The sequence below is a fragment of the Accipiter gentilis genome, chromosome 10 (assembly GCF_929443795.1).
Source record: "Accipiter gentilis chromosome 10, bAccGen1.1, whole genome shotgun sequence".
NCBI classification, from domain to species: Eukaryota; Metazoa; Chordata; class Aves; order Accipitriformes; family Accipitridae; genus Astur; species Astur gentilis.
In genome coordinates this window covers 5,572,631-5,586,831 of record NC_064889.1, presented here as the reverse complement: position 1 = coordinate 5,586,831, position 14,201 = coordinate 5,572,631, and the positions used below count along the sequence as shown (strand labels likewise).

At 40.8% G+C, this 14,201-nt stretch overlaps 2 protein-coding genes across 12 annotated transcripts in view; one reads left to right on the top strand and one right to left on the bottom strand.

Annotated features, from left to right (window-relative positions):
- Positions 1-7,852, bottom strand: part of ACSBG1 (acyl-CoA synthetase bubblegum family member 1) — a 59,072-nt gene extending 51,220 nt beyond the window's left edge. Inside the window, exons 1-2 of one of the 6 annotated variants that reach the window (XM_049813239.1) lie at positions 7,752-7,852; positions 6,860-6,959 (exon numbers count right to left, since the gene is read on the bottom strand). In XM_049813239.1, the coding sequence (XP_049669196.1) occupies positions 6,860-6,902 (43 nt within the window). In that variant the 5' untranslated portion in view covers positions 6,903-6,959; positions 7,752-7,852. Of the gene's footprint in view, positions 1-97; positions 3,161-6,525; positions 6,960-7,751 lie in introns of those variants that run through there. The other 5 variants (XM_049813241.1, XM_049813244.1, XM_049813243.1 and 2 more) reach the window with 5 other exon arrangements.
- On the top strand, positions 7,801-13,805 carry DNAJA4 (DnaJ heat shock protein family (Hsp40) member A4). 6 transcript variants are annotated; one of them, XM_049813248.1, is made up of 8 exons: positions 7,801-7,913; positions 8,055-8,192; positions 9,934-10,114; positions 11,046-11,150; positions 11,952-12,179; positions 12,259-12,489; positions 13,004-13,104; positions 13,196-13,805. In XM_049813248.1, exons 2-8 carry the CDS (start codon positions 8,061-8,063, stop codon positions 13,412-13,414), a joined length of 1,197 nt encoding a protein of 398 aa, XP_049669205.1. In that variant the 5' UTR covers positions 7,801-7,913; positions 8,055-8,060; the 3' UTR covers positions 13,415-13,805. The 6 variants fall into 6 exon arrangements, with proteins under 6 accessions (XP_049669205.1, XP_049669206.1, XP_049669210.1 ...); XM_049813249.1 differs by having other exon boundaries at positions 7,869-7,927; XM_049813252.1 differs by lacking the exons at positions 7,801-7,913; positions 8,055-8,192 and adding exons at positions 8,275-8,928; positions 9,487-9,632.
- The last annotated feature ends 396 nt before the right edge of the window (positions 13,806-14,201 follow it).

Sequence of the window (14,201 nt, the reverse complement as noted above, 5' to 3'; positions counted from 1 at the left end):
CAAGGTTCTTGTGGATCTGCATGATAGTAGAAGACACACTTAAGTTTTGAAAAATTGATAAATCAGTTTGTTAAAATAAATGCTCAAGCTACTTTACCCATTTTCATAGCTTTCTGAAATATTCATTGCATTTTCATCTTGTACTTTTTTCGTAAGAGTCTCTCCACTGTTAGGCATGCTGACAAACCCTCTAAAGCTGGTCACAAATATGCTAAAGAACTGTGCGGGTCAAGCATAAATAAGCTACTTGGACAACTGAAGAAACCAACAGTAACTGGTTATTTGTTAAAAAAAACAACACGTAATACAAGAGGAGGAGACTACAGCTACAAAAGCTACTTCTTTCTGATTTTAACATGCTTGAAATGTCGCACTGCCTGTGAGCTGCTTACTGTTAAACTTTCCTTTTAATTCAGTTTTCTTTAATTATCCATGAGAAGAATTTTAATGAGTCTACAATGCTTTAAGATGCAAATCTTTTCTTTTCCAATGAATTCATTCATAGAAGTTGAAGCAATTCTAATTTTATTAACTCTAGTTTCAAAAAGGAACATTCAGTGAAGTTATTTTCTTAAAGAAAATGCAGATTAATTACATTAGGAAATGCCTTCAAGTCAATTATACCTATAAAACCCAGTACTTCAACAGCCAAGCACCTCCTCCAGCATCACAACTACACCAGCACTTCATTAACTTCACTGAACTAGGCCTACCATATACTGTAGAAGTTTCTATACATGACTAAACAAATTACTTCCCAGGATGTAAGAAAGTCTCATTCAGCTACTTAGGTTACTTCTATACTAGTAAACAAAAAAACATCCAGAGAATGGCTCAAGCCACCCACTGCAAGCACCTTCCATGGGATGGTTTTGGTCTGCACAAACTGCCATTTCCCTAACCCAGGGGATAACCCAGGGCAGGGGCTGTTACTGGGAGATGAAGTTAATGACTACCCTGTCTGGAGGAGGAAGAGAAGGATGCAAGCTGTGCCAGGCCATTTGCCTTCAGAACCAGAGAACATGATCCAGAATGTTTTATTTAGTGGTACAAAGCCATAGTGATTAGGAAAACATAAGACTAGTAAACATCTAACTTTATAGAAAGATATGACTTTTATTCCAGAGTATCTTGCACCACATCCAAATACCTAGTTGCAGATAATGCAATTTGAAATGAAAGGAAAAGAAAGAAGACTTCGCATTGGGATTCTAAGGGGTCTATTCTCACACCAGAAACTTGCTTTGAAAATAACTGAACACAGAACAGGGGATATTTCAATGGTAAAAATGTGTCATCTTACGCAGCAAAAATTCATTTTTTGTCAGGATTGATTTAGTTCCTTCATTTCAGGGTAACTCTCCAAACTCCACTTTGTTCTGATGATTCTTTGCAGAAAGCCACTAGGTATCTTCCGCAGGCTTGCAACTAGCTTTCCAGAAATACTATAAAGAAAAAACAGGATTAAACTCTGTTGCAAGAAATCTCATTCTTTTTTCTTCTTCTGGTCATCTAAAACATTTTACATGCTATGTTATATGCAGAAATCCAATCAGACAACCACTAATTATCTTGCTTGGATTGCATCTCAGGTTGAGTGGCTAGGTAACAGAATGGTCTCATGGAAGGAAAACAGCTGTTAATTCTCTAAAACTTGTACTTTTAGCAAATAAACAGAAAACCTCAAATATACATCTCTTCTATACATACTGTGTTTAGAAAAGATTTTTTTGTTCTGTTTTTCATATAATCTCCCTTAAACTAACTGATGGTTAGAAAATTATTTTGATGCAATCAAGGATTCTCTGATGCTAAATCACTCCCCGGTAACAAAAGTGACAAAAGGGCAATTTATCAAGGGGGACTGGTGGAGAAGAGTTGCTTTTGGACTGTTTGACTGTAACAGAAAACTCACATGACTGATAAATTGTAGGTTTCCTGCAATTGTCAGCTAGAAACAGTCCTGTCATATTAACAATAGGTTTATGAACATCATGCTGTAAGAAATAGTTCTACGTAGCATCTGCCTTTGTAGTTCTGGTACAACATTTCTAGGTATGCTTCAAGTTTCAAGTAATACATCTTAATAAATAGGGCTAGCAATGTACATAGAGTTGAGTAAGGAATGATCTTTACCTTTAAATGATTTCTACATACTGCAGTTTATGTGGTGCTGTGGTCATTTTCTTACACACCTATATCTAGCCACATGCAACTTGCACAAGACTACACTAGACTCAGACTGAATTTTTGCACTGGGATGGGCTGCTTTCTCCAGCTACAGGTTAAGATTTCTGGGTGTTGACAGGCTTACAAAGCTATGGAGGTAATTAAGAGGCAAATAAAGCTCACATATTGTTCACATCCTTTGCTCTGCAATTATGATAGGTCTCTTTCTGGAATTAGTGACTGATACTTAAAGTTCGTCACTACAAACTTGTACTGTCACAAGATCCCAAGCAGAAATATTACAGAGGCCAAAACAAAGCGATGTTGTTACTAAGGTCAGTAACCAACAGAACCACAATGTGCCCATCAGCCTCAGCGTGGGTGGAACGTACAGCACGCCTTTATGTTTGGGACAGGATGTTTCCTCCCCCATTTCTTTACTTGTAAGGCAAGAATGTTTATGTTTTGCCATAAAACTTGCATTTAAAACGAATGAAGGAGTATACTAATTCTGGATGCTCCTTGCTGTTCATCCCAATTAGTTTAAGCAGGTTGTTGATTCATGTAACAAAACAACTCTGTGCCGTTGGCTTTTTTTTTTAAATTGTGTAACAAACATCTTAGTGTAAAACAATGCTTTTTGGTACAAGCGTGTTGTTAAACTGGTAGGCCTACTGTTATTTCAGACTCTCAGCACTGAGTCTAAAACAAAAAAAAACCCCTCACCCCACAACAACCACCAGCAAAACTTCTAATAACCTTTACATTTTTATTTCAAAGGCTTTGTTACATTTATTTACAAAACTAGCACCAATTCTGATCTTTTTTTTTTTTTCATTATTTCAAATCAGTCCTCTTCGAGCCTGGCAGTTTTTCAACTTGCTACTAATTGCAGCATGCTGTCTGCTATGATCCTGGACAGCTGTTAACTGCATTTACTGTGATTTCACACACAATACTTTCACAGATATTCCCCCCCCTCCCCCCCACCCAGTTTCTCATAAAATTAAAGATTTAATTTTGGCCTCTAAAACATTTTAGCTAAAATAAAAACACAATCAACTCCACAGTTACTCTTAAGCAAGAGTAAGTTTCAGAGTTTAAGCAAAATTCTAAACCCAAAGATGTCTTCAAACATCACTGTGGCTAAGCCTCCATTAAGTCTTAGTAAACAAATGAGTCTCAACACATACCTTAAAAATCAACAAATTTACGCTAGCTTGGGCCAAGGAGAAGATGCTGAGGGCAGATTCCATAATGAAAAGCCCCAGGTATGCAACATCTTTTTAAACTCACATACACATTTTATACCAATTCATTTCTAACGAAGGAATTCAGATTAGGAAAAGGACAACTTTTACCCCTAGCTGTCTGTGTCTCCCCATACTTGCAAAACTGAAGAGAATTTATCCATACTCAAATCAGCACCTGTAGGCAAAACCAACAAGACTACATCATGTACATTCGTCAGGTGAAGCAGTTTATCCCACAAACCACTTTGCTATCCAGAAGCATAACCAGTTGCATGTATTAATATTTCATGAAATTTCTAGTAGCAATCTCTCTGTAAAAATATTTTCTCTCATTGACCATGCCACAGCAACAGGAATTTCATTTTGCCTTTCTGAACAATGCATTCTGCTTTCTAGGGAATTGTTCTACAACAATACAGAGAAAAAACACAGATTAATTTGTGCAAAGCTTCTGGAGTCTGAGTGCCAATAACGAAAGCATCTTAGATTTGCCTGTAACTACCAGTTTGTACTAATTAAGGAAGGAAGAGAATCATAAAGAAAAAAAAAAAGTAGCTGCAAATGCACATCTGGAAAAAGAAGCAGCTGTTTCTGAGCAACTGGGAAAAGGCAGAACATTCTGTCAGGTCAAGAAGACAGCTGGTCTGAGGACAGGCACATCTAGAAACAATTTTGCTGCTTCTTTCTAAGGAAAAGATTGGTTTAGAGTCAAATTAAATAGCTTGCGTTTTCACATTTACCTATAGGTGTTCATTTAACCCGTCATATTTGCAGTCAAATTTTCTACAGGCCCAAACCACTTAAAGATGCCCAGCCTTTAACCAGTCAAAACTGTACTATGAAAACAGTTCTTACTCCTTCTGTATTACAGGGAATTAATTACTACAGATTGTTGCACATTTTAATTAAAACTTGCCTCAGAAAAATCCTCTAAAGATGCTAGTCACTCACTATACACTGTCCTATAATAGCTCAAAACAAATGCCATCATTTAAATTTTCTTGCAGATATGATCTTTTACTTTCCATCACAGGCAAAAAGATTTTCCGAAGAGCTTGTTTCTGTACAAAACATCCTTTAGAGGTATTAATTATGGGTAAAAAGTTCCAGTACCATAAAAGGTCCATTACATGAAACTGTTCTACTTTAAATAGCCCTTTTAAAGTATATTTTAAGTAAAACTAAAAATCATAGGTTAAAAGTATTATTTAAAGGGTGTTTTCCTAACAGCTTTGTAGAAATCATGGTACCTGTTCAGGTTTGGATGCTGAAAGAATCCAGCTTAACACCAAGGAAAGTCTGTTGTGATTCTGATTTTACCTTCCAGAAGGACTACTCAAGCTCTTTATGCATTATATTATATATGCACTATTATCTTTAGTGTGACTGAAAACAGACACAAGTTTCAAGCCCTCAGATTCCTGATTTTTTTTTTTTCAGGTGTTCATAATGAAAGTTATTCGTGGAACTTCTTTACAAAAATCAAGGGTGCTGCAAGAAACTGCAGCTGCAATTCAGCAGATTGTACTCTTACCTGTGTCTCCAGGATGCTGTTGCCAACAACAGCTTCACAGTTTAGAAGGCATGATTAATGAGAAATAGTAACATGGCCAGATAAAAGACAGAAATGCAAACGAGGAGATTCCATGCGAATTTCATATAGCAGAAATTAAAAGATAAATGCATAGTTCTTGTAGCGTATAAAGATGCTGTATGCTCCCAAGGCCAGGTGTGAGGCAGTGTTTTGACTTGTTTTGTGCCAACAGTGGGAATACCTATTTCAGAACCCAAGGCAGAGTCCTCTGGTGGTTAAATGAAACTGGCAGTAGGATCTAATTGTTCCCCAATCCCAGTCCAGCCCTGCCTACTTGCAGAGAACGGAAATTCCCTGGTAGTTTTCCTGTTTACACCTACATGCAAATTTGATACTGTGCAAGTAAAAAATGACAAAGTCATTCGTAATATTACGTGCAGAGGAGAAAAAGTGAGGGAAAGAATAGTAAAAGAGATCAGCTGTTCATCTGAGAAATGTGTAAGCAACTACTGCTTAGGAACAACCACAGACTTAAGGAGGCAAGGTGTGTAGCAAAAGAAAGAGAACTCAGCATATACGCACTTGATCACCAGGTTTGTTGAGTAGAGGAACCACCACTGTAATTGGTGAGAAATATGTCTACATTTATTACTAATTATGACAAAATGAGTAAAATCAGCTACTGAAGATTCCAACTCTGTTCCATAAATACAGTATTGATAAATAGGAAATGTTTTACTTCAGACAGCTAGAGAAGTCCTGTATTCCCCACAGGTACCAGGATGACCGCAGTTCCCAGACTAGAGCAATGCAGGAGATGCAGATGATGATGTGAAGAATACTGATGGACTGATCTCTCTCCTATTTTTGTAATCAAAACCACCAGCCCTTACTACTTTTCCCACTAATTCTTTGAATAAATAAGGAGTTTGGTTGTACCAACTGGAACCAAAGATGGAGAAAACAAATACTGACTATTAAAGATAAAGTAAATATAACCTGATAGCTCCCTCTAATAAAATGAAAGGAAAGTAAACAAAGCAGGAGGCTCAGTCCTCTTAAGCAAAGATCCATACCAGCAAAGTTTTTGGCTCTTACTAGTAAGAAACCACCCACGAGTCTGAGTTCATATTATATTTACCGATATCTATGGATACCTACATTAGGGTTTCTACTCACAGAAATTACATACTGTCGCTTTACAACGTACTATAAATTGATCTGTGACATTCATCATGTGCTTTGAAAGCCTGTCACCCGCTGAAGCATTCAGCTACGGCAAAGCTATTAACAGATTTATGATTTCTTCTTAAACAGGAATATTATCTTCAGGACTATAGGATTATAGCTAATTTATCTTTAATGTGAACACCATTATTAAATAAACTGGCTTTTCCCCCTTAAAAAAGGGATACACAATTCTCAGCCTACAAGTTTACAGAGTAACTTACTATAGTTATTTTAGAAAATAATTTCTGTATTTATTTTTCAATATAAATTCACAATTGCAAAACACAGATTTACATGTTCAGCTGCTGACAATTATGCTTAAAAGAAAAAAATAGTTACCAACGCTCATTTCTTTCTTGTGGTTTTGAACTGTTCCTTTCATTGGTACTTTGGGTTATTTTCCTGTAGATTAGCTCCCCCTCCTTTAGTAAGTCTACATCCTCAATATAAGCAGGAGTACACAAAGAACAGATTGCATTAATTCAATCTTCTAATAGTATTTACGTGAAATACAGTAGAAAGTTCATTATAATGGCACTAGAGCTTTAAACCATCAAAAATTTTTATTCAAAATCCACAGTCTTTTTTTTCCTTTTTTTTTTCCCCCCCTTTGTTTTCCACTGTTAGGCAATGCAACACGGTTCTTTTCTTGATGGTCATCTTAACTTTTTACCTGTACTGCGATTGTCAGAGTGCTGCAGCCTTTGGGTTATCATAACCAGAGGAGCTGTTCTTGTTTTATAAAGCTGTTTCCAGGAATAAAGAACAGTTTCCTGGAATAAAAAATAATTGTAAGCATTTCTACTGGAGTCTGAGCAAGATCTGTTCTTAGTTCATACAGCCTTTCTGTATTTTTCACTTGCCATTTTCAACCTCGACCTGTCGTCATCTATGAAAACATGCTTTCACCCCGCTCCCACAGCAGTACCAGTTACCTCCTTTCACCTGAGCACTAAATAATTAATTGGAGACCTTTGGTTGCTTGGAGACAGGTGAAAACTCACCCAGCTTCCCAGCCCACTGTCGGCAGGCCGGCTTAAAGAAAGGGCGAGCAAACAAGTGCAGAGCGGGGGGGGGGGGGCACCTTTAGCTCAATTAATTTTAAAACGCCCAAAACACTGAGGCAAAAAGCGTCAGAAATCCAGTCTTTATTAACTGACGAGACCCGCTTCTAAGGCGCAGCCGGCCGGGGAAGTTCGTAGGAGGGTGCCCGTCGGGCTCTCCGGAGGGCCAGATTCGCATCTGAGTGCGTTTCACGGGAGAGAAAGGAAGGAAAACTACCACCGATTGAAGAGGCTGACGTGAAATTGCACTTGAGTGACCAAAACCCGTGATACCTGACAGAAAGAAAACCGCCCGTTTGCGGAGCCTGACCCTCCTCCTCCTCCTCCAGGAGGAAGGCGGGAAGTGACCCTGCCCGGGCCGCTCCCGCCAGAGCGCGGCGTCTCCCGTCGTCTCCCCTCTCCTCACAGCCGCCCCCCTCCCCTCCCCCCACTCCTGAGGCGCCGGGCGGAAAACCACCCCACCCCCTCCGCTCCCCCCTCCCCCCCCCCCCGGGAACGTACCGGCGGTGACGTCACGCGCGGGAATTCTAGACCGTTCCAAGGCCGTGACGTAGGGCGGCGTCATTCCAGAAGATTCGGCCGGCGCCCATATAAAACCCCGCGGAAGAGGCGGGGCAACGGTGATCGGCGAGCGGGGCGGCAGGAGCGGGGCGTTCCGCGGCGGTGAGCGCGGCACGGTGGGCCTCGGCGGGATGCCGGGCGGCGGCGGCGGCGGCCGCCGTGGCGGCCGTGGGCCGCGCGTCCCGGGCGGGGGCGTAACGAGGGGGTAGCGGGGAGTCACTAACGCGGCGCGTCCTCCCGCAGGGCACCATGGTGAAGGAGACGGAGTACTACGACATCTTGCAGGTGAAACCTAATGCCTCCTCTGAGGAGATCAAGCGCGCCTATCGCAAGCTGGCGCTGAAGTACCACCCGGACAAGAACCCCAGCGAGGGCGAGCGGGTACGCGGGGGACGGGGTCGGGCTGGGGGGCTCGGTTTGGGACCGGGAGCCGGTGGGCCGCCCGCGGTGAGGCGGCAGCCGCTCCCGGCGGTACCTGCGGCGGGGTGGCGCGGGGCCGGGCCCGGGGCCGAGGCCGAGGCCGGGCCCGGGCCCTGCCTGCGCCGGCGGGGCTCACCGCAGGCGCCGCTGGGCCTCAAAATGGGCGACTCCGGCAGGAGAAGCCGGCGCTGTGGCGGGGCCGCCCGCGTGGGGCACCGCGGGTCGGCCACGTACCGGCCCTGGTTAACGTACGTCGGCGGGAAGCGCGTCCGTATTTTTACCTGAAGATTGTGGTTTGCCCAAAGGACGGACGTAACGCCGTTCCCGCAGCATAGTGAGAGGAAACGAAGGGCTCCCCTTCTTCAGAGTCTGCGAAAGACGTCTGAAACTGCTAGCAGGCCTGATGGCCCAGCTGTGGCAGGAGGGGGTGTGTTGGTTCCTCTTTTGGGGCGCAGTTCCTACCGGTCTCCCCGTAGTTGATAAGGGAGCTCATTCTTGCGGAGATGCTGGTTAAAACAGGCAAAGCTGAAAGGATTTTTAGTGCCCTAATGGCCATCGTGCTGTGTCAGATGTTGCAAAGGCCAGTGTTGGATCTAGCTGCCAGCACTGCTGTGCGTGCTGGGGTTGCCCTGGATGGATTTGTGTTCCTGAACAGGATGAGTTTTCTTCCGAGAAAATGCTAATGCAGATGTTCAAGGTAACTATCCAGGGAAAATCGTTGGGCTGCGCACGGGTGGACTGTTTACAACATAACCATTTCACGTGCTATTAGCAGAGACCTGCTCAACTCCACACGTTGCCTAGGAGGATAAATGAGCACCACAATTGGAAAGCTATGGAAAACTGGAATGATAGGATTCTTTATCTAAAAGCTGGTCCAACAATCCCTTAACATTAGAGTAGAAGCTCCATATTTGTGTATTTAATACACCAATTTACAAAACCCAAGCTAGTTAAGTAGTAACATAGTCAAAGGTAACCTTTTCTGCTTTTATTTTTGGCCTGCTTTTTTACTTACACTGCTTTACCTGGTTATAAGTAAATCATGTTTAAAACGGAAGTATTCGGTTCAGTAAGAGCAAATTGAGCTTAAAAATTGACTTGGTCATCTTAGTAATAGGAAATTCTTGATAGCTATTTCAAAAAAAATCCCTTAATTATTTTGATACAGTGGATGCTTTGATTTGTATCTTAAGTCTTTCTATTTGCAATGAGTAAGCAACACCAGTGTCTGGTCACTTGATTATCTGTTTAGTTCTAGCTGGATGTAGCAGCTCAGCAGGCATGAAGGATCCCTGTGTAGCTCCAGAATAACTAGCACTGCTGTGGCCATAGAGCATCTGGGGATCCCCAAGACTTTGGGGATAGTATCATATCCCTTTCTAAATGGATCTGTCAGAGGTGTATAATGGTTGCAACTACAATCATCATCAGCGCGTAGTTTGCATATGCTTGTAAATTGGATGTGACTCTGAATTAAGCCCACTTGCAATGTGGGAGGAGGGGGGGGGGGGAGAGGGAGAAAAGGGGTTGTTTTCCTGGACAAAAGCATACTATTATAGTCAATTACGCATTTGTTCAGGGAGTTTCCTTTTGGAAAAAGACAAATGCTGTAGTGGCTCAATCTGAAGATGGAGTTGCATATGAGAGGGTTACTTTTCCTCTTGGTCATAGTTGTTCAGAGCTTCTTTTTTCTTTTTAGTTTAAACTCATATCCCAGGCATATGAAGTTCTGTCGGACCCAAAGAAAAGGGACCTCTATGACCAGGGTGGGGAGCAGGCTATTAAAGAAGGAGGCCTGAGTGGCGGCAGCTTCTCTTCACCCATGGACATCTTTGACATGTTCTTTGGTGGTGGAGGCCGAATGAATAGAGAGAGAAGAGGTACACAGTTCTAAACAAGTTCTAGAAACTCTAACCATGCACTTTAAGCATAAAACACCTGTGCTATGGTACTGCTGTTCTGCTAAGTGTACATAGTGTGGATATTACTCATTGCAACAGTAGATCAAGTTAACTATGATTTTTTTAGTTACTCTAGCATTAAGATTCTGATAAAGTAGATAACATGGCGTAGCCATAGCAGTCTTTCTGATGAGTTCTGTTTATTTTTTTGTTAAAGTGGGTGTGGGTAATGTGTAGGGGAGGGGGAGACATTGGTAGGTTAGAGACATTGAATTAGACCTGTTTTAAGTTATCTTGTTTCTAGATCTGTGCCTTACTTGCTTATATGCTTTGGGCAACTTGCTTCAAAGGACACCATCAACTTAAACTTCAGTAATGTTAAATCTCATGGAAATATTTGGGAGAAATTATGTGAAACTGAGTACAGAGTGCTGCCAAAAGCACAGTATGATTTTTGTCTTTTTCCATGCCCAAAGTCTGTTGAAGGAGCAAGTAGTAACTTGCTGTAAAATCTTTGAAATTATGCTATGAAGTGGCACAGAAATTTATAGGTAGGCATAATAGCAACTTCTAAATTGACTAGATCTGAAGCTGGTAGTGTCCTTGCATCTTGCTGTTTCAGTTAAGCTTATAAAATTAGGGGTAGGAGCAGGGATAGGGTGGCTTTAATGATGCTTTGCTTAATTACAGCTAAACTTTATGTTCTGACATAAGTGGGTGCAGCTCAGTGGAAGCAGATGGAACTGTACATGCTTTTAAGGGGGCTGAGCTGTGTTCAAAGTTTGCAATGAACTTTACATTTCCTCAGTGAGACTGCATGTATGAACAAGCATAGAAGACTTTAAATAAACATTTGTCCTTACAACAGCCAAATCAGAATTAATCTTGCTCTTCTGTTTTTTTTTTTAAGGCAAAAATGTTGTGCACCAGTTAGGTGTATCTCTTGAAGACTTATATAATGGTATTACAAGGAAACTGGCACTGCAAAAGAATGTTATTTGTGGAAAGTGTGAAGGTAAAAAAAAAATAGTGGTTTCAAACCCCTCTTACTGCAAGGTTGTTTGTTGGTTTTGTTTTTGTGTTTGTTTTTTTTTTAAAAAAAAAAGCAGCAGGGTGGGGGGTTGGGAATAAAGTTTGTGGGTGAGTGGGGTGTTTTCATTTTTCTCCCCTACACCCCCCAAGTCTACCAGGGTATTTTCTTCTTATTTATGCTTATCTGTAGTGATATAAAGTTATTGTTCTAATGGCAGACTTAAACTCACTGAGAATTATAGTTAAGGGTACCTAAATTAAAAGTGTCTTAATCTGGAACTTTAATAAATGGTTGTTTCATTAAACTTTATTTTAATTGCTGTTGGTAGAAGTCTAGCTTGGATTACACAACTTATTTTACAGCTATTAAGTATCTGTAATGACTAGTCTTTGAGGTAAATCTTAATGAAGTCTTGTATCTTAGTACACTATTAAATATTTAGTAAGCAGATTCTTTCAAAAGTATTAATGGAATGTCTAGGTCTTGGAAGTTGGTATGCTGATAGTTCCTTGAAAACCAAGATGTATTGGAAGATGGGGCAGAGGCTAGTGAAATAAGCTGTGCATAGAAAACTTGACTTTCTTTTGCATGTAGAAACTTCTAACTCGTGGGGCATGTTTTGTGATGGAAACTAAATTCCAATTACATTGGAAATACATTACTGAACCACACTAAGTTGCCCTAAAAGTGCTCTTGAAGTCAATGAGTTCCAGCCTGACTACGTCAAGTAATATATTTTATTTTTTTTCGAGACTGAGATCAGCTTTAACTTTTTTGTCAAAGGTTATGGTGGAAAGAGAGGGGCAATAGAGAAGTGCCCTGTGTGTAAAGGAAGAGGAATGCAAGTTCTAGTTCAGCAGATTGGACCTGGAATGGTACAACAAATCCAAACTGTGTGTCCAGAATGCAAAGGCCAAGGTGAAAGAATAAATCCGAAGGACAGGTGTGACAACTGCAATGGCTGTAAGGTTGTAAGAGAAAAAAAGATCATAGAAGTTCATGTTGATAAAGGTAAGAAACGTGTATTTGTGCTGTGTCCCTTACCGTAGTCTATAGTTCTGCAGAGAATAAATGGGTTTCTTTTCTCCAGGTATGAAAGATGGTCAGAAGATTGTATTTCATGGAGAAGGTGACCAGGAGCCTGATCTGGAGCCTGGTGATGTTATAATTGTGCTTGATCAAAAGGATCACAGTGTCTTTCAGAGGCGAGGGCATGACTTAATCACAAAAATGAGAATTCAACTCTCGGAGGCTTTATGTGGTTTCAGAAAGACCATTGAAACTCTGGATAACAGAGTTCTTGTCATATCATCTAGGCCAGGTAGGTCTGAAAGAGTTCGTGATGCTACATAAACTGCTTGCCTGTTTCAGTGTGCCTGGACTGGTTTTTTTTGTGGGGGTGATGTTTTGTTTCAAACCAGTTGATGCAACAGATTCAAACTACACTTGCGGTCACTTAATTTAGTTCATTCTTGTCACTCCTAAAACTTTACATGCAGAATTACAGCTAAAGCTGTCAAATGCTTCTTAATAAACTTCAGCCTTGGTGGGTAGATAGCCAGGAAAATATTCAAGAGGCCATAAACTTAAACTCTACTAGATGATCTGTTAATTCAGCTTGAAAGCTGTGCGAAGCAAACCTGCTTCTCTTACAGTAGAGGAAATAACCTAAATGGCCTTACTTCTGTATAGCTTGGTTTTAGTACTTTTCAGTCTGCAGCCTTTTTCATGAGCTGCTAACTCATTTTCCTCAGATGCTGTGGGAACACTGCTTGTGTATAACCCTGCTTTTCATGGTTATGAAAGCTTACTTACAGCTCTTAATCTCCATGTAGGTGAAGTCATAAAACATGGTGACCTAAAGTGTATCTACAATGAAGGGATGCCTGTCTACAAATCTCCAATGGACAAAGGCAGCTTAATTATACAGTTTTTGGTAAGTTGACTGCTTTTCTGTAGCAAAGGTATCAGTGTTGGCATCAGGAGTAACTATTCATTAAAAAAACCCACCATATATGAAATTGTAGGTCCAGTTCCCAGAGCACTACTGGCTTCCAAGAGAGAAACTATGTCTGCTAGAGGCTCTGCTTCCTCCACGAGAAGATGTTATGATTACAGATGAGATGGATCAGGTAGACCTTGAAGATTTTGATCCAAGTGAGCAAACCTACCGTAACAGTGGGGGAGAAGCATATGAAGAAGATGAGGAGGGTCCAAGAACAGGAGTACAATGTCAGACATCTTAAAGCAAGGTGGAATGGATGTCATCTAAAATGTAAATTTTCACAATGAAAACTGCATGGCTGTAATAGCCACTGCTTGTGGTTTTTGTGTTCAGCAAATTGAGTTGCTGCGCTGTCAGTATCACCTTTTTGTAACTAATTTATATTGTGTTCTTGTAGTCTTTATATATAAAGCAAATGTCACACAGCTGAGACCCAACTGAGTTGGTATACATTTTCCTTTGCTGTGAAGGTTCTCAAATTATTTCACCTATGCTATTTATATAAGACTTTGGCAATATTGATAGAGGCTAAGTGGAGTGTCTTATGTAAATACTTTCATACTGGAAAACTAATTTCATAGAATAAAACATAGCAGAAGTAACTTCTAATAAATAGAACTCTTCACATTTTATCATGCTTCTCTTGTACTTTCTGAGCCACGCTAGTACCCCCTTCAAGTAAGTTTCTTTAAGCACAGGCTCCTACCACCTAGTCTAGATTATTCTCCATATTCATCTTTGTGTTAGCTGCAGCACTAGTACCTGTCTCATCTTGTATGTCTGTAGCATTTTGTGCATGCCCCACTCCTTGCATAATAGTGCTCTTCCCTGTGTTCTTTTGTTGTAATAGAGTAGCATTCCTTCAGCTGCTTAGCTTTATGTAAGTGTAACTTAGATTATAAGATATCCTTCTCATGTGTATAGAGTGTACCCCACATACTTCTCATTTACATAAAGGCAAATATTTCCAAATAAAATTTTGATCTTTCAGAAGCTCAAGCTCTATATTTCACCTTTCCCTAGAAAGG

Coding starts and splice junctions, on each gene's coding strand:
- DNAJA4 (XM_049813248.1), top strand. CDS start 8,061: ATGGTGAAGGAGACGGAGTACTACGACATCTTGCAGGTGAAACCTAAT. Junction 12,180..12,258: donor AGAAGTTCATGTTGATAAAG/GTAAGAAACGTG, acceptor TCTTTTCTCCAG/GTATGAAAGATGGTCAGAAG. Junction 12,490..13,003: donor TGTCATATCATCTAGGCCAG/GTAGGTCTGAAA, acceptor ATCTCCATGTAG/GTGAAGTCATAAAACATGGT.